The 18238-nt window shown below is 52.4% G+C and overlaps 1 protein-coding gene across 1 annotated transcript; it reads left to right on the plus strand.

The window, feature by feature from the left end:
- The first annotated feature begins 7217 nt into the window (after positions 1 to 7217).
- Positions 7218 to 17167, plus strand: LOC119098882 (apolipoprotein D). Its single transcript, XM_037221926.1, has 6 exons — positions 7218 to 7305; positions 9219 to 9340; positions 10930 to 11140; positions 12815 to 12969; positions 16963 to 17014; positions 17049 to 17167. The coding sequence occupies exons 2-6, from the start codon at positions 9221 to 9223 to the stop codon at positions 17165 to 17167; spliced, it is 657 nt and encodes a 218-aa protein (XP_037077821.1). The 5' UTR covers positions 7218 to 7305; positions 9219 to 9220.
- Positions 17168 to 18238: the final 1071 nt, after the last annotated feature.

The following is an 18238-nucleotide window of genomic DNA, read 5'->3' on the forward strand; positions in this document are numbered from 1 at the left end:
AAAATCGCATGCAATCAGTATTCCTATCCTATCCCCATGGTGTAACAAAAGTAGAATCGCTGGTTTTCCATTTTAACTGCAGGTAAATATTGCAAAGTACTGGCAAAGAATACACGAAATGCGCTCACAGTTTGGATGCAATAATAAAGCACTTAAGAATGTCGCTGCGTCACATCACGCCGCGCGCCGCGCCGCGCCGCGCATACATCTTGGGCATGCACATAGCTTTTCCACATTTTGGAACCGACCTAGTCACGACGCATACGGCATATCGCAGCATGCAAAACAGGATAGCTCACACGTGTACAAATACCCAGACCCTAAGCCCACTATCGCACTCCGTATTGCACATTACCCAAGCCGACCGCTCTATTTCAGTTTTTTTCATTTAACATTCTGAGGTACACTCGCTGTGGGTGTCCTCGGTTGTTATGAGTGGTGGGTAGCTGGAGAGTTGCGATTGGTGGGTAGCTGAAGAGTTGCGAGTGGTATGTAGATGAAGAGTTGTTATGAGTGGTGGGAAACTGAAGGGGGTAAGAAGAGTTGGTATGACGTAGGAGCAGGAAATCGCTGGACGTTTCTGCTCTGCGGCAGAGCCGTGAACACAGCTGCTGAAGCGCTCTCAATACAGCGCTGAAGGAGGCTGTGGTCGGAACGTCTGCAGCTTCTCTGCTCTCAGAACTGCTAACGTCTATACATGACGACCAGCAGCCATCAAGCAGCCGTGGTAACTTACAAATTGAATAAGGTCGAACTAAAACTGCGGCGGTTATAGGAAAACGGCGTGACGAATTGTTTGACGCCTGCTGTAGACAACTGTGATGATGCATGTGGCCAAAAATATCTTCTGACTCATCTGCAACCACATCACCGCCAGCTTCCAGCCGCCAGGGCGGTCAGGCTGTCCAATACTCAGAACCAGCCAGTGCGGCGGCGGGCCACGCGCCACCAGCGGACCGCGGCCGTCCACCGATTACGGGCGGGCCGGCCCGGGACACGGCCCGTCAATTGGTGGGAGTGAAGTCAGCGGGCAGCCGCGGCGATGGCGGCCTGCTTCCGGACTGAGTCAGCTCCGGTTCGGCGCCGCGCCCGCCGATAAAAATACGCTCGCGTGGTGACAGCAGAGCACGCAATTCCGGCCGCCGGGCCCGCGTCATACACGACAGCGCACGCCGGGTGTGGCGGCGTCGCGTCGGCGAGTTGTGAAGGGGACCCGGCGAGTGAAGCGGCTCGGGTCACCGTCCCGGCTCCACGGCCTCATGACGGTCTGAGTCATGTCCATGCAGCTGCACGCGTTCTGAGTGACAGCGGCATTCGGAGGCGGTGGGCGAGCATTGCTGTCTGTGGTGGCGAATGAGGTCAGATGGATGCTATGACCTACGCGATGGCGTTACTTGGCGGGAGGAAACCTTTTCCGGTCTTTATATTCATGCAGGAAACGGTAAATAACACATACGGGAAGGCTGGTGTACATAAGGGTCGAAATTGCTCGAAATGCATTATTAATGCCTGCGTAGCAAACACCACGCTTTGTTATGGTCCTGGGAGCACCCAGTTGGTTCGAACTACTCAAGATTCGTTTGGATAGCTGGATGAATAGGGATTTGGTGTTATACAAATCAACCGATGCGAGTGCAACAGCTCGATGGAGACAAGCACTCCATCCTTGAAAATTACACCGACGTTAGGGCACCTTTGTAAGTAAGATAATGCCATTGAATAAATCGCTACGATACATCGGCGATAGGTTGTCATCAGCGCATGCAAATTTCACTAAAATATTTCCATAATTTGAAATGGCAGCATCGTCCCACACACATTCACTGACGAAATTTACTTTGGTATAGGTAAAGAGGCGTCACTTTATACACTTTTATCCCCTTCCCGAAATACTGACTTGAACCCCTCCACTGCCTCTCTGATGCATCCTCCCCTCCCCCCGCCCAAACGCATTCGGGCAGAATGAAGAAATATCGGGCTGAGGGAGCAATGAAAAATCCTTGACCTGTTAGCACGGTTACCTGAGCACATCACTGAGCATCACGCCCCCTGTATACCGCGTAGTATCCCGTATCCCTTTATAGGGGCTAGCGTTATTAGACAGGAGCTGAATTTGGTACCAAGTCTAAAATGCACGAAAACCAGGATAAACAAACAGAAGTGAATCCCAGCGATTGTCGAGCCGATCACAACGGCGGTTGAATTTCGTGGCGGAAGTGGTATTTTTTAGTCATGATGTACCTTTCCGTCATTTTACATTTGTGAGTCTGGGTCTCATGGCACAAAACCATACGCCGGAAAGGCATGAAATGACTAATTACTACGTGGATAGTAAACAAGAATGTTTGCGGAGTAAAATTTCCCGGCTATTTTGATATACCTGACAGCATTCCATGGGTTTTACACCGATATACGATGACTTTTTAGGCATTTCAGCTCTGTTCAGCAACACCAGCGTAAAATCACCGCCAGCGTTGAGGGAAGCTCTTCAAGGGCATCATAAGGAGAAACGTACTTATGGAAAAAATCGATGCGGAAAGAATGGCACAAGTAAGAAAGTAAACATATTTTGCTCGTAGCGATGTGTTCTAGGACTAAACCCTTTTCAGATATTTCGGCCCAATAATTTTCATCTTCCAAATAGTAAAGCTTCGTCTCTTTCCCGGTGAAGTCCGACTTGACCACCATATTGGCCATGGATTAAACGGACATTGCTCGCCACAATGTCGGACAGCGCCGTTTCGTAAGCACTTTATAAGCATCGAAACAAATGTCATTTTTTAGTTCAAAGATGTCTGATTATTGGGCCTGATAGATGTCTGGTTAGATATATCTTACTGGAAATAATCGCGTCTGAAAATAAGCGCTGTCGTTTTCTCCAAATCGAATAATAGACCGCAATGGACACTTTTGAGATTAAAACAAAACGAAAACCGTAGTGTTTGGAGTGTATCACGAGGCGCAGAGCCGCGCCTGACTTCTGTTGCTTGACTTCTGCTGCCGCGGCGGCAAAAGTTTTGTAACGGCGCGCCGCTGCAAAACACCGGTGCTCTGCCGGACGTCAGCCACCGCAGAGGCAGCCCCGTATCGGCAACACATGACTTCACTGGAGCCTAGTCATCAAGCGCTATCACCTCCGGGACGTCCCGGGCCGGCTGAGGAGCGGACCATGATCTGGTCCGGCCAGCAGACCTTTTATGGATTGGCATTCAGTAATGTAGTTGCGCCACTGTTTGAAACAACGAGTGTAACTTTTGCATCGGTTCCGGAGTAATATTCAAAGGCTTTTTTAATAGACCTGACGACACATTGGGTTTCGCTCCCGTTTATCGCTGTTTTCGCGCTTTTCAGATTGGGACCCTATCAGTTCCTCGTCTCATAACGCTGTTGTGAAAAGGGCTTATTTTTCACTAATGGAATACTGGGGACTTTCGTCGCCGTCTGGTGTGTTAGCACACACACAATGTTTCTCATGCTGTTTCATTCCAGTCAAGCTCCGCATCACTCTCCATGTATACGTCGCAACCATCACCCATGTATACGTCGCGGCCATCAGCCATGTATACGTCGCAACCCAAATCCTCTCCTTGAAATTGCTGGGATTCGAACCAGGGTTTCTTGATTGTCCTCGATCTCCCCGACCAGAGTTTTCTTAATTGTTCTTGATATTCTCGACCAGGGCCTTCTTGATTGCCCTATCTTCTTGATAGGCCCTGGTTAAACGCCTTTCACTTGTCTTCATAGGTACCCGATGTGATCCTATTAGCATATATCTTGTGTGTGCGTTACTTTGCGACGTGCTCCATCAGATTATACAACAATTTCCAAACTCATCTCAGAGTGGTATGCTTGCTTCCAAACGTCTAGTCCGCTCACAACGCTAAATTCACTTAGCTCTAAACTATCACAACAGGCGGTAAACCGACAAAGATGCTTCAAAAGCCCAACTTAAGCGCACGAAAGTGTTAACAGAAACATGTCCCATTCACAACCGTACTCTCGAATTAAGATTTTTAACCACCTCAAAGGTAATCCTAATTTGTTTAAGAAATGACCCTTTTCTACCCAAACAACTTAATCCTTTAGTTTGTGCGGTCGTCAACGCGGTCATCAACGGACATCTGCCCACTGAAGTTTGTTACGTGGGAAGCACGGTACCAGCGCGAGGTATCACATTCCAGTACGGTACCAGCGCGAGGTATCACATTCCAGTACGGTACCAGCGCGAGGTATCACATTCCAGTACGGTACCGTCGCGAGGTATCACATTCCAGTACGGTATCAGCGCGAGGTATCACATTCCAGTACGGTACCGTCGCGAGGTATCACATTCCAGTACGGTACCAGCGCGAGGTATCACATTCCAGTACGGTACCAGCGCGAGGTATCACATTCCAGTACGGTACCGTCGCGAGGTATCACATTCCAGTACGGTACCGGCGCGAGGTACCACATTCCAGTACGGTACCAGCGCGAGGTATCGCATTCCAGTACGGCACCAGCGCGAGGTACCACATTCCTTTTTCGCTGTCCCTGATGAGTTTTTACACTCGAAAGAAGGTCTATTACGAGCCAGTTTTAGGCATTCACGTCACACTTCTCCATTTGTGACTTCTTGGCGCACCTTATGAGCAGCTAGGGACAAACGCCATGTGAAAATACGCTGTTGAGCAACGAGTGGCGGAGTGGGATGGGATGCATGTGTTATTTTGCTGAAATGCTTTGTTTCCACTAACTTGTAAGTAACAAGGCTTGTGTGGAGTTTCATGGGGCCGTGGTCTCCAAATGTCCATATAAGAGCAAACTAAGCAGGGGCAGGAAGGAACACTTGGCCGGGTGCAAAAACGCCAGGATGCCACAGGTCACCTGAGTGTCAGGCTCACCCAGCCGAGTGAAGAGGTAGCGATTCACTCGACTACAGGCCACAAGTCACCTGAGTGTCAGGCTCACCCAGCCGAGTGGAGAGGAAGCGAGTCACTTGACTGCAGGCCACAAGTGCCAGCGCTGACAGTAATCTTGATAGGGAATCATCCAATCTATAAGCGTGATTCTCAATCATTTTCACTGTCAGCCACTGTCGCCAAGCGTGTTTTAGCACACACGTTGTAGAGTAGCTGCATGCCGTGGCACCACATGTATCCAACCCTCACGAGCTGCAAGTGCCACTCCACTGGTGGGCTGGGCTGGGGCAGCTGACACGTATTTCCAATTACACCATACGCCGACTTCGCCACGACATGTAAAGCACGGCTATCTTTCCGATTCGCTTCCGAGTTTAGGATGAGGTAAGTGGACTAATTCATCTCCTGCCCCAAACCTCCGTCGCTGTCGCATCTAGTTATTCGGCCAGACTCAACGCCCCAGGAATTGTACGAATTATCATCGCTCTGGGCACTCTCATCTTTTGTTCCACGTTCCAACTGGTTTATTTGGAGAGCATGAGGTTTCCGCCCCCTTTTGTGTCAACAAGCTATTCAACGGCTTAGACCGGACAAGATTTGTTAGAATTGTTGGCAATCCCTGCTGGTGTAATAAAACTAGTGGCCACTTCCCTACGAGCCAGCGTAAGTCTGCGGTACTAGCTGCTTCCCTACAAGCCAGCGTAAGTTTGCGGTAGTAGCTGCCTCCCCACGAGCCAGCGTAAGTCTGCGGTAGTAGCTGCTTCCCTACGAGCCAGCGTAGGTCTGCGGTAGTAGCTGCTTCCCTACGAGCCAGCGTAAGTTTGCGGTAGTAGCTGCCTCCCCACGAGCCAGCGTAAGTCTGCGGTAGTAGCTGCTTCCCTACGAGCCAGCGTAAGTCTGCGGTAGTAGCTGCTTTCCTACGAGCCAGCGTAAGTCTACGGTACTAGCTGCTTCCCTACGAGCCAGCGTAAGTCTGCGGTAGTAGCTGCTTTCTTACGAGCCAGCGTAAGTCTGCGGTACTAGCTGCTTCCCTACGAGCCAGCGTAAGTCTGCGGTAGTAGCTGTTCCCCTACGAGCCGGCGTATGTCTGCGGTAGTAGCTGCTTCCCCACGAGCCAGCGTAAGTTTGCGGTAGTGGTCGCTTCCCTACGAGCCAGCGTAAGTTTGCGGTAGTGGCCGCTTCCCTACGAGCCAGCGTAAGTCTGCGGTACTAGCTGCTTTCCTACGAGCCAGCGTAAGTCTGCGGTAGTGGTTGCTTCCCCACGAGCCAGCGTAAGTCTGTGGTAGAAGCTGCTTCCCTACGAGCCAGCGTAAGTCTGCAGTAGTGGCTGCTTCCCTACGAGCCAGCGTAAGTCTGTGGTAGAAGCTGCTTCCCTACGAGCCAGCGTAAATCTGTGGTAGAAGCTGCTTCCATACGAGCGAGCGTAGGTCTGCGGTAGTAGCTGCTTCCCTACGAGCCAGCGTAGGTCTGCGGCGACCTGAGGCCAATCAACTTTAACAATTCCGTTTGCGTAGCGCAGCCATCAGTCACAAGAGCGTAAACATCGTTTGGGAGCACTCAGACAGTTTGTATGGAATACGCGATCGTGAGTGCCTCGAGATCGCTTGACTCCTGACTCCTGTGACATCATTAGCGACCCCGAGGGCATTGCAAACACAAAATCGTTTGGGTGGGAGGAACCTGGGCTATTAATTGATTACTGGTTGGATTGTAAACTGCTCTAATGATTTCAGAGACGGAGTGAAAATTACTTTCTTCTGCACTGGGCAAATGCCTCTAAGTTACTACAGATGCTGGATTCATCGGAACAATCCTACTCCTTGCTAATGTGAAAGCGTCATCATTATCAAACTAGTTAGTCTATTTCAAACATCTATACCCTTAAGGAGCAATTTACTGCGGTACCCTACCTTCAAACTTTACAACTGTTACGTCCATTATGTATCCCACCTAATTGCCGGCCGTCTAGCACAAACGACCAGGGAACCTAGGGCGCGACCAGATGACCGCGGCCTTCGGTGGTGACCTGATCGGCGGCCTCTGTACCCTGTGAGGCTCCGATCTGTAGCCTCAGTCAGCAGTGAACACTCCCGGTAACCGGCTCCTCTGTGACGTCATCGCGGAGCGGCGAGCAGTGCCGCCGCGCGCACGGCTGCGCATACGCGTCTATCTGTCGCTGGCGCGGCACGGCGGCAGTGAGTCACCGGTGCCGCGCCTAGTCCGGTTCCACGGATACGGGCCGCACGGATGAGAGGCGGCGCGGCCTCTGGCCCCACCACTGCTGCCGCTGGCGCCACCACTGCTGCCGCGCGCTCCGCCGCCGCAGGCCGACGCGCTCCGCACCTCTGCCGATACGCTCCGCCGCGAGGGCACGCACGCCGACCCCAGGTCACCAGCGCAGACGGTAAGGTGCAGCCCGGCCAGGGCTCTCGGCCGGTGGGTTTGGTTATGTTTGCCAGAGACTGTCGGCAGCTGCTGAGGAGCTCGGGGAGCGGTGTGTGCGCCTGAAAACGGGTTGTAATGCACGGGCGTGCATGCTGCCATCTGGAGAGGCTCGGCGGCGGCGGGCGCGAGCGCTTACCGTGGATCGTTGTGTTAATGCAAAATATTCGCTTGGCACTTGGCCCACACTTCCTGTTCGTGTTGTAGATAAGCCTGCATTTAAAAAGATATTTCAAAACGTTGACATGACGCTTTCACCCGGGCATTACCTGACCCGGAGCTTACGGCGCCGAGGCCGCATACGCATTCAGCGTGCTCCACCGGCAGCGAGGCGTGCTGAATGTGACTCCATTCCCCTCGTTCCGCGCTCATTGTGTTGTCACTATTCACACGCGTCGCGCCCTGGCACGGGCTGGTTCAAACAAATGGGCTGGCTTGATCCCGTGGCGTTCGCCGCCACCGCGTCGTCTCTCTGCTGTTCGGAGTCCGCTGGATTCGTCGGAACCGACGCTGTACTTGCTGGGTGTGCTCCGAGGGCTGCCCTGATTTCGACAGTTGATACTGTGCGTGTGTTTTTAGGGAACGGTGCCCATCTTGTAGACAAACGTTTGCGCTATGCGCCTTGTGTTTTTAAGGGGCGGGCGCACTTGAGTCCTGACAGGGTTTAGTGGGCGGTGCGTCGGAAGAGGTGTCCTTGTGTTTAGCTGTGACGGGTCGCGATTGCAACGGGTTCCCCATGGGTAGCCCCTCCCACCGGCAGTGCGTCGATCCTCATCAGCGGGCGTGACCTGCAGTGCCTCTCTCCAGTAAGCTACCAGTCGTGCCTAGTTTACGAACGTCACCCGATGCAGTACCGGTGGCTGAATGTTTTCGAGTAAACCCCCGCACACGCACGTGAGAGATACTCCCGTTATTGCTGGAGGAAGAGGGAGGGTAAACCCGAAAATTTGTGTAACTTTGGCATCCGACCGGTGGTGGTGTGCGGCAAAGATACAAATCAAGCTGCCCGCAGGCTCTCCAGTACTGAACAAGTTCAATCGACTACATTAGTACATACATAGGTGTATGCAAGATTCACTCCCACTCCCAAAGCCCACGTAAGGCACGACTGCTTAGTGTGTGCATTTAACCGTTAAATTCCCTTCCCTCCAGCAGCGGGGAGGGGGGGGGGGGTGAGATGTTTCCTGGATTACATGGACGTCGCCGCTCGATTCCCCGCAGCACGCAGGTCGACGCGTTAGTTATGACTAGCAGTGGCCTTCTGTTTGGAGTAATCGCACTTGAATGTTTGATGTGCTTATTTTCTCCGCTTTTTGAATTGAGTCAGTGTATAGTCGCTCTCGATAAATCTAATGTCAAAGCTCGGCTGATCGCTCGGCAGCGAGAGCCCTTTAGATTTTTCACTCCCTCGGCATGTCCTTCCAAGTATACTGAGGTGTGAACCTAAGTGTGACTCAAAATGCGTTTTGTGCCACAGTTTGAGTATTCTGAAGACCCCGCCCTGCGGTGCGGACTGTCTGACCGAGTGACCCGCCCGGCCGGCAGACATGGCCCTGCTCGCTTTCATACGGTGGGCGCTCTGCCCTGCGGTGCGGACTGTCTGACCGAGTGACGCGCCCGGCCGGCAGACACGGCCCTGCTCGCTGTAATACTGAGGGCGCTCTGCCCTGCGGTGCGGACTGTCTGACCGAGTGACGCGTCCGGCCGGCAGACATGGCCCTGCTCGCTGTCATACTGTGGGCCTCAGCCCTGCGATGCGGACGGTCTGACCGAGTGACGCGTCCGGCCGGCAGACATGGCCCTGCTCGCTGTCATACTGTGGGCCTCAGCCCTGCGATGCGGACGGTCTGACCTTGTGACGCGCCCGGCCGGCAGACATGGCTCTGCTCGCTGTCATACTGTGGGCCTCAGCCCTCGGCCCACTGGCGGCCGGCCATCTGTACGCCATGAAGAGGTGCCCGAACCCCACACCGGTGGAGAGCTTCGATCAGTCACGGGTGAGTCCCGCATGTGTGTGGCGGGTCCTATGCAGATCCGTCCTCGCACGGTGCGCTTGGAGTTATTGCTGCCTCGTTACATGGATTCATAAACGTCCTGTAGCATGTATATATATATATATATATATATATATATATATATATATATATATGCAGAGACAAAAGGGCATGTGAAGTGTGGTGCGCACACCATGTGGAGGCCTGGCTTGTAACGTACACATGATAGCAAATTGGCTTGTAAATCACCGGGTTTTGCTTTGAGTTTGCTAATGGCCATGAAGTGAGTACATGGCACTTGCTGGTCATGAGCTTGATTCGGCGATAGCCACAGTGAAAGGTCACGAGTTCCTTTAATAATCGCACGAAATAGCGAGTCACGACCATGGTAGCAGGTCACGCCTCCGCGGACCGTCGTGACTGTCGTCGGCGTTTGTGTGCCTTAATGTGTCGCGTTTCCATGGCTCGTCCTGATGAACCATGAGGTTCGTCAGGAGGAGGCGCCCGCCACCCGCATATTGTGTCATTCAGCGGTTGGTGCTCTGAAGGGCCGATTACCATCAAACGCTGCCTGAATATGCAGTCACATTTGCCACCGATTGGATTGTTTTTTAGCCAAGGCTACTTGAGCCAAACTATTTATACAAGGCTATTCATAAACGAGGCTATTTGACCAAGTATTGCAGGCATGGCGAACCTGCTAAACTCATTGAAACAAGCGCCTCTAGACGGTAAATTACAATGTATTGCTGTTTGAATACACACACACACACACACACACACACACACACACACACACACACACACACACACACACACACACACACACACACACACACACACACACACACACACACACACACACACACACACACACACACACACACACACACACACACACACACACACACACACACACACACACACACACACACACACACACACACACACACACACACACACATATATATATATATATATATATATATATATATATATATATATATATATATATGTGTATGCATAGCCTTCATCTTACACCAAATGGCCAGTGTAACCGGCGGAACGACGACAGCGCCTCTTCGAAGCAGCGGTTGATAATTTAATCCTCAGTCGTCAAACCTTTATACTACCAAGTGTGCGAAGAAAGGCAAGCATGGCCCTTAGCATCCATTGTGGCTTCAAACAAAGCCCATGCAATGTTTAGCGTTTAGTCATTACAAAGCAATGACTGTTCGTGTTCAAGCGCGCCGAAACATAATTCTGGTAGCGTGCCTTTGGCAAATAAATCAACATTATGGTGAAGGCATCGCGTATAAGGTAGAGATGGATGTAACTGCCACAGCTGCGGTGTTATAGCAGTAACGCAATAAAAGCTATATCTGATGACTGTTGCAGTCATCACATTAACTTTCCCCGATGATCTATTGTCTGAACTCACGGTCAACGCTGAACATGCTGGTATGCCTGACTTGCCGGCGTTGTGTTATCCCCTCCAGCTCCATAGCCCGCCAGATCGAGCATCGAGCTCTGCATCACCGAAAGTGCGTTTGTCACCTTACCTGACCTCGGTGCCTCGTCATGTGCCCCAGGTGCTGGGGATGTGGAAGGTCGAGTGGGCGGTCAAGACCACCAGCTCTTGCATGGAGTTTGAGTTCAAGGAGGAGGGCGACACGTTCAAGGTGTACGAGTTCAAGGAGTTGTCCGCCTCCGAGAAGGCGGGGGTGGAGATCAAGTACGGGTCCGTGGGCACTCTGACACGCACCGGAACGCCAGGGTTCTACAAGGCCTCCTACTCGACGAGTGAGTGGCGCTTAAGGCCTGGCGTACTCGCTACGCTATCCAGCGAAGGCGCCATGGACTGTGCCACGTGAGCCATCTGCCGCGTGTTTAGTGCACCACCCAGTCCAAAAAAACACCGACTCAGGGCCCCGGCTTGACACAGGAGTCTTGAAACGACGGCCACGTGGCAGTCACTGGCAGAGCCCTGGCTGATCCTGACTGTTACCTTTTGTTCACTGTAGCTACAGGTAATTGTAGCTGACTCCGTAGCGAGCGGCACCTGAGGTCATTCGCATCCCACGAAGCAGCAGGCCGAAAAACCCGCGTGTTTGCAACGCGCTCTGATTGGTGTTTGGCATGGCTCCGAGCGGCGGACGGGTGGGGTCGTCGGCTGCCGCGGGACGCGGAACTGCCGGTCCATGAACAGCTCTGTGTTCCCACGGCGACTGCATCCGGTGTGTCATGGCGCCGATGTCGCCGGCGTTCACCCCGGCCCGCAACATTCTGCCGCTTCTGCGCCAACCGACACTGCGCAGGTTCACTGGAGCTGCTCCCAGCCATGTTGGTATGCGCGCCGACGCTATGCAGTGTGCATTCAGTCCTGGTGGGAAATAGGGCTTGGCTTCATCAGAGTCGCGCACATTCGGGCTCTTGCAGCTTGTACACCCCCCCTCCCCCCCCCCTATCAGGTTTATACGTGTTTGTCATTGTGTGGGCGACCAAAAGGTATGTTCTCATGCGTGCAATTCATTACGTTTATGATATAATTAGTCCTGTCCAAAACTGAGATGAACTGACGTTAAGAAGAGATCATCATCGCGCCTTGTGCGATACGCATGCTGGAGCGAACACCATTTTTCGTGCTCATTTCAATTTTGTGTTGTTCAGGAACACATCATTACATGCAACGCCTGTTCGCTCAATGCAGTCGTATCTTTCCCTACAAGAGCGTATGAGGACACCGTGGCTTCCATGTCCTGTATCAATGGTGCCACTTCTTTCCAGCCGATCTCGATGGTGTCGACGGAGTCCACAACTTAGCATTGCCAGTTCGTGTCCATGACGTATCCAGTTCATAACTGCTAAATTAAATTGGCTGGTTCGTCTTTCCGCAATATTTGGTCTGCTTTATTTATATCTATATTTTTTTCTTTTTTGGATTGTGTCCAATTTTTCTAGGCTGGGAAGAATTTGCAGTCTATAAGCCTCCCCAACAAAAAGGAGAACAGATCAACAGAAAAAGCCACTTTGATCTTTGTTTAAGGCCACAACGGCGTAGCAGAGTGCTATCACAATTTGATGTGTTTGTATGGCAACCCCATGTAACCTAGAGCACAATTGTGCAGAATGCACTGCAAGGTGAAAGGCCAACGGCTGCCAAATTATGTCATATGAGTAAGGAAGAGATGAAGCAATTTCCTGCATGCTTCACTGCAAAAACAGCGTTCCGGTGATTTCCGTCCGCAAAGGCCCGGCGTTCCTCGCATCTGAATATCCATGCCACTTACCGGACACGTCTGACGCAGTTCTTCGGTTATCTGGGCCATGGTGACCCCAAGTCCCCTTCGCTCCTCGCCGTGGCTGACCGTGTCCGTGGAACACGGTCAGTGGCGCGCGGTGACTGGCCGTGCTCCACACTGTGGCTGACCTCGTTCCGCGCCGTGATTGACCGTGTTCTGCATTGTGATCACCCAGGCAAAATCTCCGGCCGATTCGTGATCTTGGACACGGACTACGAGTCCTACCTGGTGGTGTTACACTGCATGCAGTTGGGCCCTCTGGGCAGCCGACGCACCATCTACGTGCTCTCCAAGGGTGGCACGCCCATCTCGAGCGCGGTGCTCGACCAGGTCAGTGGGGCCAGGCGTTAACACGTGCGCGCGCTGTGAGAGTGGGGTGTCCATGTGAAGGGCATGTCTCGGGTTCGTAGCGGGGTCATCTGAAATCGAAAGGCCACTCGAGTCTTGAATGCAGGCCTAATGCAAGTATTTGGTTGTTTGGCATTTAATGGTAAAGTAAATATCACATGGGCCTGTGGCAAGAGTTTTGCCTAGATGGGTACGATGATGACGTTAAGTCTCACTCGGCTTAATTCCCGTCTAAATTATTGGCGCTGCGCGTAGCAATTTCGACAGGTTACTGCATCACTAGCGGCTGGTATGCAGGGTGCCAGTTGTGTTCTCGGTTCGGAGAAGAGTGACTCCAGTTTGTGGAATCCGATTAGGCTCGCCTGTAGACGTTGTGTTCTCGGTCCGGAGAAGAGTGAATCCGATTTGTGAAGTCGGGTCACGCTCGTCTGTAGACGTTGTGTTCTCGGTCCGGAGAAGAGTGACTCCGATTTGTGAAGTCGGATCACGCTCGTCTGTAGACGTTGTGGCATCGGATCAGGCTCGTTTATAGACGTTGCATTCTCGGTTCGGAGAAGAGCGAATCCGTTTTGTGGAATCCGATTAGGCTCATCTGCATACGTTGTGGTACTGGATCAGGCTCGTCTGTAGACGTTGTGTTCTCGGTCCGGAGAAGAGTGGCTCCGGTTTGTGGAGCCGGATCACGCTCGTCTGCGGACGTTCCCGCACGTATCACGTGGCGTCTGATGACTAATGACTACACACGCGGCAGCTGTTTTCCATTTAACTGCACGTTGAACAGAAGTGGGTTCCCATTATCCGCAGTGCTTTGTGAGAAAACTATTTTAATGGTTCTTCCAGAGATAACCCCAGCAACTGAACTTCGTTTAGTCTTGAGTGAGTCACTCACACCATAAACCAATTGTTGCATGCACTCCAAGGACATACGGATCAACGTCCTGTGCTATCTAGTAAGCAAACCATTGAATAAATGCACCGGATGGCTGCAGCAGAACTGTCGGAACGAAGCTCAAGCGTTATAGCAGGCGTGCATTCCTGCTAGCTCGTCGGCATCTCCCGGTGCCGAGTCGGGGCCGTCCGGGGCCTAGTTCTCGGCGTGTTCAACATTCGCTCAACGGCAGAGGACTCGAGGGCCCCCGAGTTTTTCCGGAACAACGTCCGAACAAACGGCACGGCACTGACATTTCGAGAAGCTAGGCTACATCCTTTCTACACGCGTTGTGAAAGCTGTAAGCTTTTAATCCCTGGGCTCATAGCCTACCACCGGTCTTCGAGTTCGTGTCGCTGATATTTTGCTTCAAAATAAAAGCATGGCTTAGTTGTTGCAGAATATGCACATCAAATATATTTCCTAGACTGTTTTCCTTGTCTGTATCAACGACATGCAGTAGCAACGTTCTGGTGGCTTTAGCATTGCCAGGTCGTCCAAGGTCAGGCTGGGTTAAACATCGACATCTCTCCACCCATTTTGCGTTTTAATGTCATTCTATCTGGCCAATGACACAAATTTTACAGCTATGTAAGACATTCCAAAAACTGCCTCCCACATCGATGTGTCCTGTTCAGTTTTTGATGTAGTCGTACATACCAATGCAACAACAGCCTTCCTCCCTTTCACCTGACATGCTTTGTCATAATTCATATGCGTCGATGCTCACTAGTGCCCATTTGATACGTTTTCCAAAACCTATTTAACACCGCCTTCCGCATCGTGGTACCATGCTTAGTTATTGAAGTAACAAAAGGTGTTTATCGGGGGCAAATAAATCTACAAAGTGGTAAGTTTGACCACTATGACCTGATTTGACCCGATGGCGGCCAAATTTACAATCACTCAGTTACACCTATCTGGTGCAGTTTTCATGCTGTCTCAAGTTCAGCCTACGACCATAACCCTTTCGCCGGGGAACCACCGTCTCTACTGTCGCGGTGCTGGGCTGGGCTGGATCCGCCTTTTTGTAGTTTACCCTACCCGACTTTCCATACACCTTCCAGAGCTGCCTTAACACTTATCTTTGTATTCAGTGCATCTAGGGCTCTTATTAAATGCGAGTCCAAAAGTCGTAGTCTGAATACGACCGCTAGTGTCTTGAGTCCGAGCCAATCATTTCAGCATTACATTACACTGGAGAATACGGCCTTAAAAGTTCCGAATTACTAGTAGAATCCAAATTATTTTCGGCAAGTATCACCCTGCTCCAGAAGTCAGAAGTCCGGAATCCACTCGGAGTCCGCCCGGACTCCGGACTCGGAGCACACCTGTTCGGGCCCACTGCTGGTGTCTCACGCACCCAGCCGTTGCAATAACGCCGACGTTAAAAAGCCGTCCTTGGTGGGAGGTCGGCCGGCAGCCCGTGACGCGCCCTTGGTGTGTGACGGCGCCGGTGCTGCGGTCGTGCTCCGCTCCGCCGGTGCGGCTGGTGCGGGGGTGCGGGCTATGTCCGCCACTTGCCAGCCGGAGCCGACAGCGCCACTGTCGGTCCACGCTCAGGGGCGCATGGCCAGGCGCTGGGTGGGAGAAACGCGTTTAGAAGAGGGCGACAGGGGCGCAGCAGTTCGTTGTTTATGCCAATGTCGGTTAGAACTAGAGGTTTAGTGACTTTTTGTCCGAACCCCGTTCGTTTCTGTCAATACGGCTGCTTTGGCAAGAGGCTTCTACCTATTTGAGCAATTCGTGATCCAGCAGTTTGCTGCTGCACTGCTTTTGAGATGCAGGGAAATGTTGGAAAAGTTACAAACAAGGATCTTGAATGTTTTTTTTTTCTTAAAACCGATACCTAACACCATTAAAAAGGCATTCATTTCAAGACGTTGCCGCTCGTATTAACATCAGTGAAATCCACAGGCGCCTGTGTTGTTCACTTTACCGATATGTATATATATATATATATATATATATATATATATATATATATATATATATTCGTGCACGTAGATAGTATGCTTTCGTTAAGGGAAGTTTTGTTTTACGCAAGGGCAAATGTACATGTCATCAGTTCTTGTGCGTTTGTTCCATTGCTCGAATTAAATCTTTCGTCGTTTTCGGTGAGTCATAAATCAGCTCGCCTATATATAATATAACCTGGCCATAGATATAAGCGTAAACAAGCTAACGTTTCAAGGACACTCATTCTCCATTCTTAAAGCAATGTGAGGCGGTCGGACGGAAACATTTGAATATGGCAAAATACGAAGGCGTACTCGACAAGACATAATCATTGTTGGACCATCAGGCAAAATATATACACTCAAATATCTAGTTGAATTACAAACACATTCAAAAGGCGTATACCACTTTTCCAGCCAGCTTAACAACATGGAAAAGGAAAAGACATCGAATCACCCCGCTGCCATTGAGTGACTGAACAGGTCCGAAGTAATGCATGACTTAAGTTGTTTGTTTAAGTCAGGCATTCATTCTCTGATGAGGATGACTTCAAGAACTTGTAGACGGCGTTTGTTCGGAAATGGTTTTAGATCAGTGTGTTTTCAGTCAGTTCAGAGCAATAGAGTTTTGGTTGTGGGTTTTGCGCACATGTTGGTCTGGCACTCCCCCGTGCATATATATGTCTATGTCTATACATATATATGTCTATGGACATTCGCAACGGACATCATACATGTCGTTACCATAAGGCAAAGCGATCAATGCATTTCGTGAGAGAGGAGCTGGCGTTGATGCGATTTTCGTCTCCATCACCGTTTCCCAAGTCTTGTCTGCGCGTCATATGAGCCCAGAGTTGCACCGATGTCCGCTACTTCTGTTCACTTTGATGTTCACTATCCAGCCAGGCAGCAGGCAACATAAATGCAACGCACGAAGCCTTTAGCCCATCGCCTGCACCTAGGAAACTAGTCTGACCATGAGGTCATCACACCCTTGACGCCCGTCTGTGTCAGCCGGCGGGGGACGAGGGCGTCTGCCGGGGGGGTGAGTCCGTTACACCCCTCACGCCGCTGCCGTGTGACCGCCAGGTAAAGGGCCGCCTACCAAATCGGGAGGATGCGGTCGGAGCAGCTCGCGCAGGTGTCGCACGAGAACTGTGTCAGCCGGGAGACAGCTGACATCGACCTGACCGGCACCGTGGACACCGGCGACATCGTCGATGCCGCCAAGAAGGTTATCAGCTTGGGCGGCAGCATCGCCAAGCTGTTCGAGGTGATCTCGATGCTGGGCTAAGCGCCGACACGGGCAGGGGGTGGGGAGGTGCGGCGTCTTAGGCCCCGGCGACACGGGCAGGGGGTGGGGAGGTGCGGCGTCTTAGGCCCGGCGACACGGGCAGGGGGTGGGGAGGTGCGGCGCCTTAGGCCCCGACAACACGGACAGGGGCGGGGGGGGGGGGAGGGGTGCAGCGTCTTAGGCCCCGGCGACACGGACAGGGGGGGGGAGGTGCAGCGTCTTAAGCCCCGCAGACACGGGCGGGGGGTGGGGAGGTGCAGTGTCTTAGGCCCCCGCCGGCCGCCTCAGGCCGCTTCCCGCCGACGAGGGGCATTGTCCTGGCCTGGGGTCAGTCAGTTGAACGTCCTCAAGGGAACGCGTGGCGGTGACGACGCAGTACCGGGGCTGTCGGGGCGTGCCGGCGACACCGCCGTGGTGGTGACGGCACAGCACCGGGGCTGTTGGGGCGTGCCGGTGACACCGCCGTGGTGGTGACGGCACGGCACCGGGGCTGTCGGGGCGTGCCGGTGACACCGCCGTGGTGGTGACGGCACGGCACCGGGGCTGTCGGGGCGTGCCGGTGACACCGCCGTGGCGGCGACAGCACAGCACAGGGGCTGTCGGAGCGTGCCAGCGACACCGCCGTGCGATGGGAAGGGCTTCCACGTCGCTCGGGCGGTGCCGTTGGCAGGGACTGCGCGAGTGAGCAGCTGATGCGGGTGATGCGGCATCGTCAGAGAGGACCTCCAGAGTCGTGAATCTTGATGAGAGACGTGGTTCAGACACTGACCGGTGGTGACGTGCTGGTGTGGGCAAAGGGGATGATGATGTTGAAAGGTGCTGGGCGAGGCTGGATCGCATTTGTGTCGATGTGCAGCACAGTGGACGTACGTTAGACAGTAAAGTAAAGAGACAAAGACACCGCCCACCAAAGGGGCACAAAAGAACACGGAGTGAAAGAGGCTTTCCTGGGGGGGGGGGGGGGGGCTGGCTTTTGTCAATGAATTGTAGCTTCGTCACGTCATGCTGGGAGGCCAGCTTTTGTCAATGAATGTCTAGCTTTGTCATGTGATGTTAGGGAGGCTATATTTT

The sequence above is a fragment of the Pollicipes pollicipes genome, unplaced genomic scaffold (genome assembly GCF_011947565.3).
Source record: "Pollicipes pollicipes isolate AB1234 unplaced genomic scaffold, Ppol_2.1 Scaffold_4740;HRSCAF=5597_pilon_pilon_pilon, whole genome shotgun sequence".
Taxonomy (NCBI): Eukaryota; Metazoa; Arthropoda; class Thecostraca; order Pollicipedomorpha; family Pollicipedidae; genus Pollicipes; species Pollicipes pollicipes.